This window comes from Salvelinus alpinus, chromosome 12, assembly GCF_045679555.1.
Source record: "Salvelinus alpinus chromosome 12, SLU_Salpinus.1, whole genome shotgun sequence".
Classification (NCBI taxonomy): Eukaryota; Metazoa; Chordata; class Actinopteri; order Salmoniformes; family Salmonidae; genus Salvelinus; species Salvelinus alpinus.
The window spans coordinates 14,122,784-14,140,735 of NC_092097.1; the positions used below are offsets into that span (position 1 = coordinate 14,122,784).

The following is a 17,952-nucleotide window of genomic DNA, read 5'->3' on the forward strand; positions in this document are numbered from 1 at the left end:
GGGAGATGTCCCTTCGAGAAGTTCCTCAATGAAAAGGCTGTGAAGTTCTCATGAGTAACAATACATCATAATTTTGCTTGAATTACAAGCAGTCGATGCCTATGATCACCCCAATGTTGCATTTTTCTGATATGAACAGACATGAATCATCAAAAATTAGCTCCACTGTCATATACCACCACAATACACCTGGAAGAGGTAGCGGTGCAAGATGGAGCCTTCTTCCTGACATTCCTCACTACCTTATTTGGTCAATCCATCTCCCCATTCAGCTCCAGACAGCCTGTGTTTTCACTGCAGCCTCTCTCTATCAGGGTCAGAGCTGGCCATCTGTCTTCATCTCTCTCCGTGGACAGGGACCGACAAACAGGGCCCTGGGAGGAGTCGATAAGAGCTTTCCTCCCTACCTGCCTCCTCCCTGCCCACCTCTCCTGTCACCTCACCAAGGGAGGCTTTGAAGCCATGGGTCTTGCACAGTCTGCAAGATCTACCTCCTGGTGTACAGCTAAAACGGTTTAGTTTATCTTTCCAGAAAGGATGATAGCTCAGTCATTTTTTAAAGGCTTGGTATCAGTCCTTTTTGTATCATGTTTGACCAGTCAATCAGTTCACAAGCACATATGTCTTTTTATGCCTAGGGATCGTAGATCGAGGATAGATTAGGTTCAGGATTAAATCTTTAAACCTGTTATGATTTCAGTCTCAAACTGATGTGTTCACTTTCAACTGGAATGAATCACTGAGCATAGACTTGGAATAGTTAATCTTGCCAGTCATGAACCTTAGATTTCAAGAGTGTGCATGTCTCATCTATCTCATGTTGTGGAGTGCATTGGGATCAAGGTGCTTCAAAGTGAAGAACACTCAAGGAGAGCAGTCCAAGTGACATCAAGCCTCACTTTCTTGAAAATAAATTTGACTTTTTTTTACATTTACCGAGCAGGGTAAGGGGTGTCTACCAGAAAAACATTTAGGTCTACTGTATTCAAAATGACATGGATTGCCTGGAGTGTATAGTTCTTGTTCTAATAAAGAAAAGTTCTCCAGCAACACATGGATGTGAAGAGAGCAGGAGATGGATGGAGAATAGAGGTGGAGGAGCAATTATTCATGCAGGTCTTCCACTTCAACCCTTTCAGCTTTCACTTGGCTCCCCTCTGGTTTTTTGCCATGTACTTTGAGACATGGCAACAGGGTTGTGTTGCAAGAGCAGGTTCACTCAGCCTCATGTGTTCCTGTGCCTGGAGTGGCTTCATGTGGGTTCAACCCTCACTAAAAGGATTCTCAGCATCATTCATTTTTTATATTTTTTATTTCACCTTTATTTTAACAAGGAGTCAACACTGAGACATGTTCTGGTGCCTAAGTGGCAACAGAACACCCTATTTTAATAAGATCTGTGAATTCTTCCAGCAGTGAGGTGCATTAAAACTAAACGTGGATTTACCTAATTCAGTGGAGACCTGCGGAACCTCAAGAGTTAACCAACCCTGTGAACGTGTTTTGTAACTCGTGTTTTTAGACTTCAACACCGAAGTTAGGCAAGTCTGAAGCTTGTTAGGGCCTAGCAGAGCTTGGTAAACAAAGAGGGAGTAATGCAGTGACATACAGGACATTAATGAGAACCAGCCAACCTTTTGATACAGGACGCAATGATGCATACTAAAACTGTCCCCTGTGATAAATGTGATGCCATCATACACTATTGCGCAAATCTTAATGCTGAAACTACAACACTGAATGATGTGTTGGGTCCATTACATCTGAGTCACTGCCTAGGGAGACCTGAAAAGATCTGGTTTAGGATTTAAATCATTTTCAGGTCTTGCTATGAACCTAGGGTTCTGTCTATCTGGTCTAAAATAGGTGAGACTGTCAATAATGAATCAGCCAATTCAACTTTGCTGAAGATCTGCAATATATCTCTATTCAAACAAAAAGACCCCTCCAGTTATTGCTGACATTTGTTAAAAGTATACAATGTTACAAAGCTCAAGTGGAGCAACAAATAGAATGAGTTGCATATTAAACAACTTTAATCAGAGCAACTTAACAACAGCAAAACAAAGAGGCACATTGTCTCCTTGTCAAGCTGGGGCAACAGACGTAGCATTGCAGTCTGGATGACGGAGGGGGCCGCAGGCAGAAGACTTTCTCACAAGGAAAATCAAGAAAAAGTGCCCCCCTTTGCGTTTCTCTGTCCACTCCCCTCGTTCTCCAACTGCGCAGCCCTAGCGCCTGCCTTTGTCCCCATCACAACAATCATCGAACAGATGGTGCTATGCTTGGGCGAGAATGACAGGCACCAGCCAGCAGCCAATCGCGTAGTCAGGAATCAGCTGACTCGTCTGGACAGCGCCAGGTGCTGTTTTCATATTTTCCTTGAAGGAGCAGTGGGCTACGGGCGAAGAGTAGAATATCGTCAGACAACTAGTCATTGTGGCTTCAGTTGGCGTTTGGATGTCTCTGCAATCTGCACTATGCTCTGCTCGAAGGTTAGCTTACCTGAGTTGCTGCTTGAATCACATGGAATAGAGGAAGAATAATTGTACATGATCATATTTAAGGAATCCGTTCAGGCTATCTATGTATTTATTGTATGCATTTGTTGGGGATGTAGGCTATTGACGCATAGAGGTGAAGGCTATTTGCATAAACCTCACTGATGTCCAAAGAAACTGGATGCAACTGAGAAGAGAGGGGATTGCATGTCAACGAGGTGAGGCCAATACTTACAATTATTGCTTTAATTAGGCTAATGTTTGAACAAAGTCAGAATATATTAAACGGAAGCTGTTTATTTTGTAGCCTGCCATGCTCTTTCGAGGTATTTTACAGTAGTAGGAGAACAGGTGGACGTGGATGTTATGAAAACTGGAACTCCGTGGCTGTGCACCGATTGTCTGACACTTACCTTCACAATAAGGTTAAACGTGGCCAGAAAAAACAGGGGTCATAGTATCAATTTTTCTGTGAAGGTGACATTTCCTTAACAAAATTGTATTTGTTTGCCAACAACCTACCGTTACTGCATCGCTGCCAGGGCATGGCTTGCTGTGCATGGGGTGGAGGGACCCAAGGCAATAGCCTTTTATACGAAATAATAACTAATAGGCAACCGATTTCTATAATAACGTAATATCAGGCTATCTATATAATTGATCAGGATTAAGACTACTCTGCCTGTTGTTTTATATCTACATCTATTATTCTTGTAATTTATATTCCGGGCATTCACAGTCAGAATTATACAAATTTCAACATTTCAATGCGTCAGATAACGTGCTCGGGAAACAAACTTTGATCCTCGTGTGGCTCACCGCTGCGCATAAATGTAGGTAGGCTCGCGTGGTTAACGCAACGTTAGGAAAATGTGATTTGCATATAGATGCGAATAGCATGTGGGCAGATGTCCTCGATTATTTCATTAGTCTATATCGGCAGAATTCGAACAGGCAACCGGTCTGTAAGAAAAAAAAGTCCAATGTTTCAAGAATATCTAAGTGAGAACAGGTTGTGAAAGGGGGGGCAAGGAGTGGGGTAGCCTATTGTCATTGTATATACGCGTCTGCTGTTTTGCAGCTGTTGCTCCTATGTAATAGCTGAGGTTATTAACTTAAGACTATTGTCTCAAAAGCTTCTTATTCCCCCTTTGTATGACCAACAGTTTTTGTCAACACTAAGGCTAGGCTATGGTAGTGGAGCAGTATCTTTGGCACTGTTTTAAAGCAGTAATCAACAGTAGAAACAATAACAAAGATGATCCCCGCCCATACTTCGGTAAAAAGCTGAGGGATGGGGTTGGAGAAATGTAACCACTCTCAAATTCATAGACAGAGCTATGTATTCAAGGACTGACCATCCAAAATTATAGTTTTAACCGAATCCAATTTTGTTATCGGTCAGTCTGTTAAAGTTGTAATTTGTTATCACTTAGATACAGACTTTCATGGTTTTATACGATGTCACTCATTGCTGTGGTTTCAAGTTGCCTATGCTAGAATTGTCAAGTCATCACTTTGCCTACTGAGCCTCAGTCAGTGTTGGCAGTATGACATAGGCTGTCTGAGTCTAGACTGAAAAATAAAGTGTTGAGGATGACCTTTTTCATACAGCAGTTCAAATAAAGAGATGTGTAATTCTAAAGACACAACACTTGACCTTGTTGTGAGCCCTATGTGATATGTCAGGTTACAATCCAAGACCAGATTGGCAGTGACCAAACTGACAGGGAACAGCGGGCAAATCCATTTCTCAAAACTCAAAGAGCAAAGTATTAGAGGAGGGGCAGAAGAGTGGCAAGGTGCCTGATGAGGGGTCTGGCCTTTTCTTCTGTCTACCCCGGGGGTATAACCCCTCCCCCTTTCCCTCCCCCTCCACACGCACGCACGCACGCACGCACGCACGCACACACACACACACACACACACACACACACACACACACACACACACACACACACACACACACACACACACTGTGAGAACAGTCCATCAGGCAGGGTTGTTAGGAGTCAGTGAGAAAGCCACAATGCCCTCCACCATGGAGAAGTGAGTTCCCTTGGGGCTGGGGATAGGGGGGCTGGGGAGGGATGGGGAGGGGTGGGTGGAGGGTGTTGCAGCTCAAGCTTCTCCCATTATTCTTGTAAAAAGGGGCAACACATTAGTCTTTGTGTGGATCTCAGAGATAAGGCATGGCACAGGCTCAGCAGCTGTTCAACTAATTCTGTCCTCATAATCAGCTGAAGAAATCATTCTGTGCAGAATGGAACTTTTACAGTGGGCTTAGGGGCCCAAACACCCCAGGCTTAGTGGTGGGACTGTTCTATTTTCTCAGTGCGTAGGGCACAGGCTACAAATACAAGCATACATTTCAGGTAACGCTTCACTTTACAGTGTTCTTAATACCGGAAAGACTCAACACACCTCTCTCATAGATATCTTATGACTACAGAGATGTACAATGTTAATAGCAATAATTAATAGCCTACAATCAACATGCATCTTCTCATGTTGACAGGACATGAAGAGGCTGAACTATTTAATGCAGGACATAACTTAAGCCGGCCAGTTGATTCTGCTCCTCGCATCATACTGTACAACATACTTCCCTCCCAAACCCTCCTGTATGTAACTTATTTCACCTCTCCCACCCTTTCAGGGGAATATAGTTATTTTAATACTTACTGTTCTTAAAAATCTTCTCTGTGCTAGCTACCAATTTCCTTTCCCAATCCCAGCCCACCAGACTCTTACGGAGGTGTAAATGTTCATGGGCTTTTAGGAATCAGAATAATAGATTCTGAGCACCCTTCAAGCCTGCCCCTTCGAGTGCCTCAGGGCTTATCAGCAGTTTTCGTTATCTTCGACTTCATGTTTACACTACTCAAATGAACGAGTGTGTTGAAAATCTTCTTTCTCATTTTGTATTGCTCATTGTCACTCAATAATAGAGTTAGCATAGGTCTCCCGACTGGCGCAGCGGTCTAAGGCACTGCATCTCAGTGTAAGAGGCGTCACTACAGTCCCTGGTTTGAATCCAGGCAGTATCACATCCGGCCGTGATTGGGGGTCCCATTGGGCAGCGCACAATTGGCCCGGGTAGGCCATTATTGTAAATAAGAATTTGTTCATAACTGACTCGCCTAGTTCAGTAAAGGTTACATTTGAATATTTAAAAACATTTATTTGACCGTGAGTGTCCATTTAGATCAAGGGTGTCAAACTCATTCCATGGAGGGCCTTGTGTCTGCAGGTTTTTATTTGTTCCTTTCAATTAAGCCCTAGATAATCAGGTGTGGGGAGTTCCTTACTAATTATTGACCTTAATTCATCCATCAAGTACAAGGAAGGCAGCGAAAACCCGCAGACACTCGGCCCTCCGTGGAATTAGTTTTTTCACTTGGTTTAGAGGGAGTTCTAGAGGGATTGGTGATGGTGGAGAATTTACTTAAATGTTATTGTCCCTAAGGGAAGCCTTATCTTGTTTATTTAGATGTCAGAATTATGGGATGGGATTTCATATCTTCTATTGCTCACATCTCTGTGAGTAATATGCACTGTGTACACAGGATTGAAAAGTAAACACCCTTCTCATGGAAAAATGGATTTCACTCCTCATTACTTATCAAAGACCTGGGAACAAGCAAATCCTTAACCATCAGCATTCAAAAAGAATCCTGTAACTCAAATATTTCTCAATTGTCAATTTGTATTCATGTATTCTTCGCATGATTCAGTTTTATCTGACAACTAGAGGTACTGTAGTGAAGTGAACCATTAGATTTTCCAGCACAGTCTCTTCTATTTGATTACACAGATTTGTATTGTAATGTGTAACTATATAACAAGAGTACAGCTAATATTAGATTTTTTTAAAGCTCTGTGTTGTGTGTCTATAATGTGTCGTCTGAGTGTCTGTGTACCAGATATTTATTGTGCGGTTGTCCTCTTGGGGTTTGTTTGAACTATTGTATATACTGCAAATGTTGAATTTTCCCATACATACTCTTGTTTAGTTTACCATCCATTCAAGGACACCCTTATTTCCATGACCATCCATTCAAGGACACACAGTCAGCCCATGAACGTCATTATTTTGTCGCAGCCTCTTTATATTTAAAATGGAGTACATCAGATGAAAGCCAACATGGAAACGTTCACGTGAAACAGAATAGCATACTGTAGTAACATTGACTGCAATAACTTGGTGTTGAAATCATATTTTTGATTGACACTCTTTTGCGATTTGATATTCAAATCAAATCAAAGTTTATTGGTCGTGTACACAGTTTAGCAGATGTTACATGTTATAGCAGGTGCACCGAGGTAGAAGTAGTATGTGTTCTTGACAAAGGACAGAGAGTTTTCTGGATAGACAATGGCAGGTGTATCGCTCATAAATAATCCTTTTCGTGGTTGTCATATGCCATTTTGGCTCATAGCAGACAAGCTACGACTACTGTGCATACCAGTAACCACTGATGCCCAAGAATCATGTATACCAAGGAGTTTTGCACTTACATATCATGTGCTAAAGTAGCTTTGTACCCATATGAATTCATACACATACACATCTCAGGCTGTACTACAATATCACAGAAAATGGTGATCTTCAAATCACTTACCCATAGGATCACATAGTATTAACTGTGACTACTGTTTTTAGGTTAAGTACCCCCATTGAAAGATACAAAGGCTGCCGTGATTCAAACTGAATAGCTTTTTCTTTCCTTCCACGTAGTCTTGTTTTCTTCCCCCCTGCTGTGTGGCTGTGGAGGCCAGGTTTCAAGGCTGAGTTTCCTCTGGCTCCGAGCCCTCTGGGTCAGGAGAACACGGTCAAGGCTGTTTCAGGGAAGTGTCAACGCGGCTTTACAGCTGTTTATTAACACAGCATTGGCCAAGTTCACAAGCTCTCTTCAGCTGTATTGTCATGGTTCCAGGCAGTAATGATACACCCACCCCACTTAAACGTTCATATACATTTCTTAAATGTCCCCCCCCCCCCCCCCCCCGCCCGCCCCACCTGCCTTATGAAACTAAACCGTTTCCAATATAACCATTTTGATACTTGTACATGTTTAATGACACTGTTATCTCTGTCGGACAGTTCAAATTGGACACAACAATATTTGTTTTGTTTTCATCGGTTTCGACTGTTGTCAGGGAAGCTACGAGTAAAAGAACCAAAAACGTGTATGTGTTTAATCTTTGGCTCAGACCTTTTAGATCATATTTAAACTGAAGCCCTTGTTTGGAATGCCAAGTCTTACATGAAATGATGGCCTCTTAAATGTCACCTCTCACACTGAAATGGTCCCATCTCTAAGGTCGTTCAGAGTCATGAACAGAATCTCAGATTAACCCCATTGTGATAAATGGAGGCATTATGAGAGAGTGCATAACTACAGTAGGAGTAAATTGAAATATCAGATTTAAACCAATGGTATCAATGGGAATCCTTTAGCTTGTGAAACCTTTCTGGCTCCATATTTATTGCCTTGAACTTCAGGATTTAAGAACTTGCATAACTTTGTCACTTTTATGTGTTTTTGAGGCATTGTGGGCTACTTCTAAGCCTATTTAAGCCTATCAGTAATGGCTGTCTGAGGACTCTCTGTTCAGGCTCAACCTTTGTCTCAAATGGTGTGTTCAGAATACATACACTACTATCATGCTGTAGTGCATTAAATGCATTGGTGCAATGACATAAGGGTCCAATAATAAGCAGTTTTCTTACATTTCAATAGAATGGTTTGAATATGTTGCTTTTCTGTGAATAGTCAGTGAGTAGTCAGTGAATAACATGAGATAGGCTACAGTTGTTTTTAATTAAAGTAGTTACACAGTGAGCTGTATCTCGGGGCGGCAGGTAGCCTAGTGGTTAGAGTGTTGGGTCAGTAACCGAAAGGTTGCTAGATGGAATCCCCGGGTTAACAAGGTAAAAACATGTCATTCTGCACCTGAACAAGGCAGTTAACCCACTGTAAATAATAACTTGTTCTTAACTGACTTGTGTAGTTAAATAAAAAATCTCTCCCGAGGGTTTCAACTGTTACATTTCCTTGGATTGATCTCCACCTCTAACTAACCACTCACTTATTCTGCTTTATCTTAAGGAACATGTCTGTATTACCCTTATTTCACCCTGTCCCAGGAGAACAATCCCCTGTGCAGGAAGAGCTTAAACTTGTTTCATGTCACCCTTGCTCTTTTGCCAAGCAGTTTTGCACTCCGATGAATTAGTCAGCTCTTTAGTTCCAAAGCCTATTAGCGAGTGTTGACCACAGACTCTGTTAGGTTAAGAAGGCCTATGGCAATGCAGTACTCACTCACTGAGATTGATACCTCCTTTAGTAAATTCACCTAATTAGGTTACGGGATTTCTTAAGTGTTGCTCAGATTATAATGCCCTACAGGATTCCACCATGGTAGAGGCAGCTAGCCCATCTACATTCTATACTTTTACTACACATACAGAACAGGTTGGTACTCGAAGAGTTAAGCACTATTTCAAATGGTCTGAATGTTCCGGTAGTTACAGGGAGGAATCAGTCCTTATTGATTTCCACTTGCCACATTCAGAAGTCAATTACAGAACCTTGTAGTTGCTCAAGTGTGCATATGTGCCTGCCTCTCCTCTGCAAAATCACTAACACTCTTTAGTGATGGGAGCAAAAGCCTAGGAACCAACTCAATTGTCAGTGAAATCATTATGTTCAAGAACATTACCACAATTAAAGTCAATGTTAATTGATATCACATATTAACTTGAGGTTTAATAGTATTGTGGCCTATTTTTTAGTCAGCACTGTATGGTATGGCAGATGCCAGTGCTCCTGTTATGCTCCTCACAAGACTAGATTCTGGATTTACAAGTCCTTCTCCTGAAATCCCTGTCCTTGAACAAAAGTAGTTCTGGATGAATAACTGACTGTTGCGGCTGAGGAGAAGTGTGATGTATGCTTTTTACAAAATACTGTACTTGCAATGCTCACTGAAGGCTTCTCTCAGAAATACACAACATATGTTAAAGAAATCCACCATATTTCTGTACCTAAACCAGGACACAGTGGCTCTTTCATTAATAATCTAGGAACATATTTTTGCCATCATTTATTTTCTTCATAGGCATGGAGAATACTGACATATCTCAGAGTATTTAATGATGTGCGGAGAAGCTAATGATCTATTGCTGATGGGCCTGTTGGATAGATGAAAGCACTCAAGTGAATTTGATCTGTGTCCAAGTATATACAAGTTTTAATTTTTTTAAATTGTGCCTGCGTTATAATGATCTGATTTAGCATTTTTCCTCAACTGATGATGCTGCATAATTCACATTAACAATCTCTCAGGGAGATGAAGATGTAAACGACAGCCAAACAGAAGGTTTGCTCTCAACATCATCATGAGCTGTGTTACATTCATGTTCTATTTAACATGGCTGACATGTAACTTTTGGTTAACATGATATGACTAGACGTATGATACCCTTACATTTACCCCAGACACTACTTTTCACCAACTCCCTGTCTCATAAATCAAATTGTTTATGCTATACAGTTGAAGTCGGAAGTTTACATACACTTAGGTTGGAGTCATTAAAACTTGTTTTTCAACCACTCCACAAATTTCTTGTAAACAAACTATAGTTTTGGCAAGTCGGTAAGGACATCTACTTTGTGCATGACACAAGGAATATTTCCAACAATTGTTTACAGACAGATTATTTCACTTATAATTCACTGTATCACAATTCCAGTGGGTCAGACGTTTACATACACTAAGTTGACTTTGACAGCTTGGAACATTCCAGAAAATTATGTCATGGCTTTAGAAGCTTCTGATAGGCTAAATTACATAATTTGAGTCAATTGGAGGTTTACCTGTGGATGTATTTCAAGGCCTACCTTCAAACTCAGTGCCTCTTTGCTTGACATCATGGGAAAACAAAAAAAATCAGCCAAGACCTCAATAAAAATGGTAGACCTCCACAAGTCTGGTTTATCCTCGAGAGCAGTTTCCAAACGCCTGAAGGTACCACGTTCATCTGTACAAACAATAGTACACAATAAACACCATGGGACCACGCAGTCGTCATACCGCTCAGGAAGGAGACGCGTTCTGTCTCCTAGAGATGAATGTACTTCGGTGCGAAAAGTGCAAATCAATCCCAGAACAAGGACCTTCACAAGGACCTTGTGAAGATTCTGGAGGAAACAGATACAAAAGTATCTATATCCACAGGAAAACGAGTCCTATATCAGCATAACCTGAAAGGCCGCTCAGCAAGGGAGAAGCCACTGCTCCAAAACCGCCATAAAAAAATCCAGACTACGGTTTGCAACTGCACATGGGGACAAAGATCGTACTTTTTGGAGAAATGTCCTCTGGTCTGATGAAACAAAAATGGAACTGTTTGGCCATAATGACCATCGTTATGTTTGGAGGAAAAAGGGGCAACTCACCATCCCAACCGTGAAGCATGGGGGTGGCAGCATCATGTTGTGGGGTGCTTTGCTGCAAGAGGGACTTGTGCACTTCACAAAATAGATGGCATCATGAGGCAGGAAAATTATGTGGATATATTGAAGCAACATCTCAAGACATCAGTCAGGAAGTTAAAGCTTGGTCACAAATGGGTCTTCCAATGACCAAGCATACTTCCAAAGTTGTGGCAACATTGCTTAAGGACAACAAAGTCAAGGTATTGGAGTGGTCATCACAAAGCCCTGACCTCAATCGTATAGAAAATGTGTGGGCAAAACTGAAAAAGCGTGTGCGAGCAAGGAGGCCTACAAACCTGACTCAGTTACACCAGCTCTATCAAGACGAATGAGCCAAAATTCACCCAACTTATTGTGGGAAGCTTGTGGAAGGCTACCCGAAACGTTTGACCCAAATTAAACAATATAAAGGCAATGCTACCAAATACTAATTGAGTGTATGTAAACTTCTGACCTCCTGAGTATGTGATGAAAGAAATAAAAGCTGAAATAAATCATTCTCTCCACTATTATTCTGACATTTCACATTCTTAAATTAAAGTGGTGATCCTAACTGACCTAAGACAGGGAATTTTTACTAGGATTAAATGTCAGGAATTGTGAAAAACTGAGTTTTAATGTATTTGGCGAAGGTGTATGTAATTTTACGACTTCAACTGTATGTGTTCCTGGTTGTCCATGCATTACACTAAACTGTACAGTAACGCATAGTCTTTTATGTCTTTGTTTTACAGACTCACCGTGCAGTACTGAGGTTTTGATGAAAGAAACACTCTGAACAGTGGGAGGCTCACTGTAACTCTGGAACTGTTTCACTGGAACCCCCTGCACATCTTTTCCCACCTGGACCATTTTATAGGGATACAACTACAAGTCAGCAAAACCTCTGGTTAATGACAATAACACAGCTCTCTCCAAGGTCATCAACCTTTTCTGGTGTCCAACCCTCTGTGGGTTTGGACCGGTGAACACAGACAGACAGCATGGCTAGAGGGAGGTTCATCTACTGTCTACTAGGGCAGTTGTTGGCTGGCTTGATTCTGGCGTCCGTTGGACTATCCTCCATCCAGAGAGATAATGAGTGTCCCCAGCTGTGTGTGTGTGAGATCCGACCCTGGTTCACCCCCCAATCCACCTACAGAGAAGCCACGACGGTGGATTGTAACGACCTCCGTCTCACACGCATCCCAAGCAACCTGTCCAGCGACACTCAGGTGCTCCTCCTGCAGAGCAATTACATCGCCAGAACCAGTGAGGAGCTGGAGCAGCTCTTCAACCTGACCGAGCTGGACCTGTCTCAGAACAACTTCAGCAGCATCCACAATGTGGGCCTCACCAACATGTCCCAGCTCACCACACTGCACCTTGAAGAGAACCAGATTACTGAATTGCCGGACTACTGCCTACAGGACCTCAGCAACCTGCAAGAGCTCTACATCAACCATAACCAGATCAACATAATCTCACCAAACGCCCTCTCTGGTCTGCACAATCTGCTCAGGCTCCATCTCAACTCCAACAGGCTCAAGGCCATTGACAGTCGCTGGTTTGAGTCAACGCCCAACCTTGAGATCCTCATGATCGGGGAAAATCCTGTTGTTGGCATCCTGGACTTTAACTTCAAGCCGCTTGTAAACCTGAGGAGCTTGGTTCTGGCTGGAATGGATTTAACAGACATCCCTGGAAATGCCTTTGTGGGACTAGACAACCTAGAGAGTCTCTCCTTCTACGACAATAAGCTAATTAGAGTTCCTCAGAACGCCCTTCAGAAACTACCTAACCTCAAGTTCTTGGACTTGAACAAAAACCCTGTGCACAAAATCCAAGAGGGGGACTTTAAGAACATGCTGAGGCTGAAAGAGCTGGGCATAAACAACATGGGGGAGCTGGTCTCCATTGACCGCTTTGCCGTCGATAACCTCCCTGAGCTTACCAAGCTGGAGGCTACTAATAACCCCAAATTTTCCTACGTGAACCGCCAGGCTTTCCGTGACGTCCCTGCCCTGGAGAGCCTCATGTTGAACAACAATGCCCTTAACGCCCTCTACCAGTCCACTGTGGACTCCCTGCCCAACTTGCGTGAGATCAGCATCCACAGCAACCCCCTGCGATGTGACTGCGTCATCCAGTGGATGAGCTCCAACAAGACCAGCATCCGCTTCATGGAACCCCTCTCCATGTTCTGTGCACTTCCAGTCGAGGTCAGAGGTCAGCATGTGAGGGAGTTGCTCCAGCAGGACTCAGCAGAGCAGTGTCTGCCCATGATCTCCCACGACAGCTTTCCCAACCACCTGAACCTGGACATAGGCATGACTGTGGACCTGGACTGCCGTGCAATGTCCCAGCCTGAGCCAGATATCTACTGGGTCACACCTCTAGGGAACAAGGTGATGGTGGAAACCCTGTCTGATAAATACAGCCTCAGTAGCGAGGGAACACTGCGTATCTCTCAAATCCAGGTCGAGGACTCTGGCAGGTATACCTGTGTGGCCCAGAATGCTGAGGGGGCGGACACTCGGGTGACTGCTATTAGGGTGAATGGTACTCTCTTAGACAGCACCCAGTTGATGAAAGTGTACGTGAAGAAGACTGAGTCCCACTCCATTCTGGTTTCCTGGAAGGTCAACTCCAACGTCATGACCTCCAACCTCAAGTGGTCATCTGCCACCATGAAGATAGACAACCCTCACATCACCTACACAGCCAGGGTCCCAGTGGATGTCCATGAGTATAACCTCACACACCTACAGCCCGCCACCGAGTATGAGGTATGTCTCACCGTCTCCAACATCCACCAGCAGACACAGAAGTCCTGTGTCAATGTCACAACGAAGCACGCTGCCTTCGCTGTGGAGATATCTGACCAAGGCACTAACACCGCTCTCGCAGCGGTCATGGGTACCATGTTCGGCATCATCAGCCTGGCCTCTATGGCTGTGTACATTTCCAAGAGGTGGAAGAGGAAAAACTACAATCACTCCCTGAAAAAGTACATGCAGAAAACATCCTCCATCCCCCTCAATGAGCTCTACCCTCCCCTCATCAACCTGTGGGAGGCTGACAGTGAGAAGGAGAAAGAGGTTTCCTCCTCATCAGAGACCAAACCAGGCCAGGTGGACACAACACGGAGCTACTACATGTGGTGAAAGCTACTACATGTGGGGTAAACCAGAAATAACACATTTTAGGAGCACAAAGTCACTTATTTTGCTTCTTTGTGTGACAGTAATATGAAATATATTTTTTGCAGTTTTCTTCTTTGCTCATTTGAGGCGAAGAACAGACAGATATTTCAGACTTTTTAGTATAGTGTATTGCCTTTCTCCTCTTGCCCCCTTTTTGACAGTCAATATGGCAGCTTTGTTTAGCTCCCAGGACTTGGTAGTCATTGTGCTTTATTTTGAGTACTTGTTTTGATATCATAGCATGGGTATTGTCATGGATTCAGTCTGGATCAACTTGCTGGAGCTGGAATTGGATCCATTTTGATTTCTTTCTCTGGAAGTATTCTTAGCGAATACACATTTTTTTTCTCATAAAACAGTTTAAGTGTTAACTGTTGTACAATGCAATATATAAACCAATTTGTCTATGGACTACAATATATGCTGACAAAGTAAGTTTAGACTTGATATACTGTCTATTGAATAATGTTAGCAATTGTTCTGTAATGTTGTATCAACTATAATTTGAATGACTTTTTTGACATTAACAAACAGTAATTTTTTATTAAGAACTTAAGTTTGCAGAGAAAATACCATAAACCAGCAATAGAAATATGAATGTTTAATAACTAGGTAAGTAGACATAAAGCTTTTTAAATTCTCAGAATATTATTTTTTATTTTGCTAGAATCATTCAACGATCACTGATTTTGTTGTGATTTACACACGCAAATACTGTATGTTGTATATTGAGGAGCAAGCAAAAATAAAATACTTTTTTCCTCATATTTTTTTATACCATTTCCAGACCTTGTGTCATTATTTGTATGTTACATCATATATAGTAAAAACAGGCTCTGGAAAAATATATGCATTTCAAACCTTAAGCATTTACTTTGACAACAAAGGTGTTTACCATAATTCCATATAACTAAAATGAAAACTTGTAATGCGGGGGAGATGGAAAGATGTGTTTTACATTATGACATTATGGTAAATGATGCATTATATCAGTTTGACTGTAGGTGTAGGGACAGTGTAGATTGTGATAAAGAGAGATGGAGTGGAGAGATACTAACTACAGAGGCTGAGATGCTGCAAAAGCAATTATCAGAGCGTAATTAAAATCTGCCCCTTTAGTCTCCAATTATTGCTGCAAAAATCCTTCGAGGAGCAAACAGCCCTCCAAAACCACAGATGAAAGATTTTGGAAACCAGGAAGAGGACATATGGGAGTAAATGGCAAGACAAGCCTCCCAAAGTGATGAAGACCACCGGGCACAGAGGACAGATCTTCAGTGTTCACACTGCCATTTAATGACATATAGGGCAACAGTGTCCTCCCTTGCCATGCCCACTCTCCAGGATGAGATGAGATGGGTGTGGGCAGCATTGACGGGAGGAATGAAGTGGCTGAGCTTAAATCAAAGGAGGATGTGATTATGGTAAATGGGCACTATTAAGCAGCACAGAATGCTGCATTATCTTACAGTTAGCAACCCGGCTTTAATCAGAAAGATGCTAGCAGCTCCCAATTCTCTGCACCCTCATACTGTATGAGCAGAGCCTGTTCCAGGCATAAGCGACATCTCGGTCTCTTAGGGCCCTGGCCACTCAATCGGGTCTCAACTTACTATTGAGAGTAAGAAGAGTAGAATACACCAGGTGCAATCATAGATTCCGATTGGTTAGACCAACGTTGAACAGTCCTTACAAAGGGTGCTGCCTGTTTAAGTTTCTAACTATAGGTGGGGAGGAGCAGAATGGAGGCATGATCTGATTTGCCGAATGGTTTGATTTGCCGAATGGAGGGCATAGAAGGGGCTTGTAGCCGTCCTGGAAGGAAGAGTAGCACTGATCAAGAATTTGTGATGTGTGTGTGTAGCACAGGAGATGTGTTGATAGAGTTTCAGGAGCGTTTTCCTCAGATTTCCTTTATTAAAGTCCCCAGATACAATAAATACGATTTATGAGATATGTGGTTTACAGTTTGCACATAGTCCAGAGTATGTTACAGTCCCTGATGTGTCTCCGGAAGGAGAACCTCGCTCTCAGCTCATCTACTTTATTGTCCATGGACTGAACGTTAGCGAGTAATATATTCGGAAGTGGTGGATGGTATGCACACCGCTTGAGTTTGTCTACGGCCCCACTTGTTCTTCACTGTCTTTGGAATCAGCGTTTTGGTGCAGGCCCTGTGATGAATAAAGCTGCCTCTGGAAGTTCAAACAAAGGATCCTGGTCAGGGAAGTAACATTTTTGCTTGAATTTCTGGTGAGTGACCGCAATCTAATGTCCAAAAGTATTTTTCGGCTGTAGGTAATAATACAAGGAACTTTCTGAGCAAATAATGTAAGAAATAACAAAAACATTTAAAAGAATACTGCAAAGTTGGCTAGGAGCTAGAAATAGGGTGACCATGTCTATTGGCACCATCTTGTTATAAATTGAGTAACACGAAGTGACACTTTGGATGTAGACACACCAAAGTATCAATAGAATCCTCAAAGTAATGACATACCTAAAGGAAGCTAATAATTGTATTTAATATAGACCCCTCCCCCGATAACAGTTTGCCACTGGGGGGAATGCTCAAGGTCCTTGCATATCTATGTAATGAGTGATTTTCAAGATGGCGACATACAACTGAGGGACAGACAGTAAAATCGAATGTTTTTTGAAAACGTAATTTTTTATGTTTTTACTCCAAATACAAACAAATACACCAAATTACAGACGCACATAATAATACATATATTATCACCTAATATTGTGTTAGATTTTTTTATCAACTTAAGTTCTTGTGAACATTACAAGTTTTGAACTTCTATTTGCTATTTATGGCCTGTAGGCCTCATTGACCTGAGCTCATACAACTCGCTTTTGAGTTAAAAAAGCATAATGTATGGATTATTTTGACTATAACAAATACTCAGATGAAACATATTGTGCTATTTATCACAGACTACTTTGTGTCAAAGTTTAACAAGGACTCTCCTTCTCACCAGTGTCATGATCAAAGGTATGATCAAGAGCCTCACATACAGTATATCGTTTGGTAATTGTGCTGCCACAGAATGAATTGTGAGCAAGGCCTCAAAAAAGCTTTATATACCAGAGCAGTGAGAAAAGGTCCATATATTATTGAAACAATATTGCGATTGTTTGTGAGAATGTCAACAGGTGTGGTTCCCGTGGGGGAAAGATTATATTGGGGAAAGGTTCCCGTGGGGGTTGCCATGGAAGCCAAGAAGAGGAGTGAGGTGTGTGTGTGTGTGTGTGTGTGTGTGTGTGTGTGTGTGTGTGTGTGTGTGTGTGTGTGTGTGTGTGTGTGTGTGTGTGTGTGTGTGTGTGTGTGTGTGTGTGTGTGTGTGTGTGTGTGTGTGTGTGTGTGTGTGTGTGTGCTCAAACACACATGCATGTGGGGGTCTGGGAGAGGAAGTGTGTCCATCTGATGAATGGGCATGTGCCTGAACTCAATTGTATACACTAATTGTAGTTTCACCAATTCATTTTTAATGACCGGTCATTTTGACTGGGAACACCACAGGTGTACAAAAGTTAAATAAAACACCCAAAATGTAATGAAAATCATCAAAATGTATTTTGTGTGTTCAGATGCTCTGTGTGGACAAAGTCATGGAACCTTATGACAATCAGATTACAGGAACTACATTTTTCAGAGAGAAAACTTGGAAATCGGTCCAATTCGACCGGAACACAGTAAGAGGGTTAAAAGTATGTTTACATTGTAATACCTTCTAACTTTCTAGCTCCGTC

General features: G+C 42.2%; 1 protein-coding gene across 3 annotated transcripts; it reads left to right on the forward strand.

The window, feature by feature from the left end:
- Window positions 1–2,293: 2,293 nt before the first annotated feature.
- On the forward strand, window positions 2,294–14,973 carry LOC139535576 (leucine-rich repeat neuronal protein 1-like). Of its 3 annotated transcripts, XM_071335116.1 has the most exons (3): window positions 2,294–2,495; window positions 2,621–2,719; window positions 11,743–14,973. In XM_071335116.1, the coding sequence occupies exon 3, from the start codon at window positions 11,992–11,994 to the stop codon at window positions 14,152–14,154; it is 2,163 nt and encodes a 720-aa protein (XP_071191217.1). In that variant the 5' UTR covers window positions 2,294–2,495; window positions 2,621–2,719; window positions 11,743–11,991; the 3' UTR covers window positions 14,155–14,973. The 3 variants fall into 3 exon arrangements, with proteins under 3 accessions (XP_071191217.1, XP_071191216.1, XP_071191218.1); XM_071335115.1 differs by having other exon boundaries at window positions 2,294–2,719; XM_071335117.1 differs by lacking the exon at window positions 2,621–2,719.
- The last annotated feature ends 2,979 nt before the right edge of the window (window positions 14,974–17,952 follow it).

What these genes read in the sequence shown, in the direction of transcription:
- LOC139535576 (XM_071335115.1), top strand. Translation starts at nt 11,992, where the DNA reads ATGGCTAGAGGGAGGTTCATCTACTGTCTACTAGGGCAGTTGTTGGCT.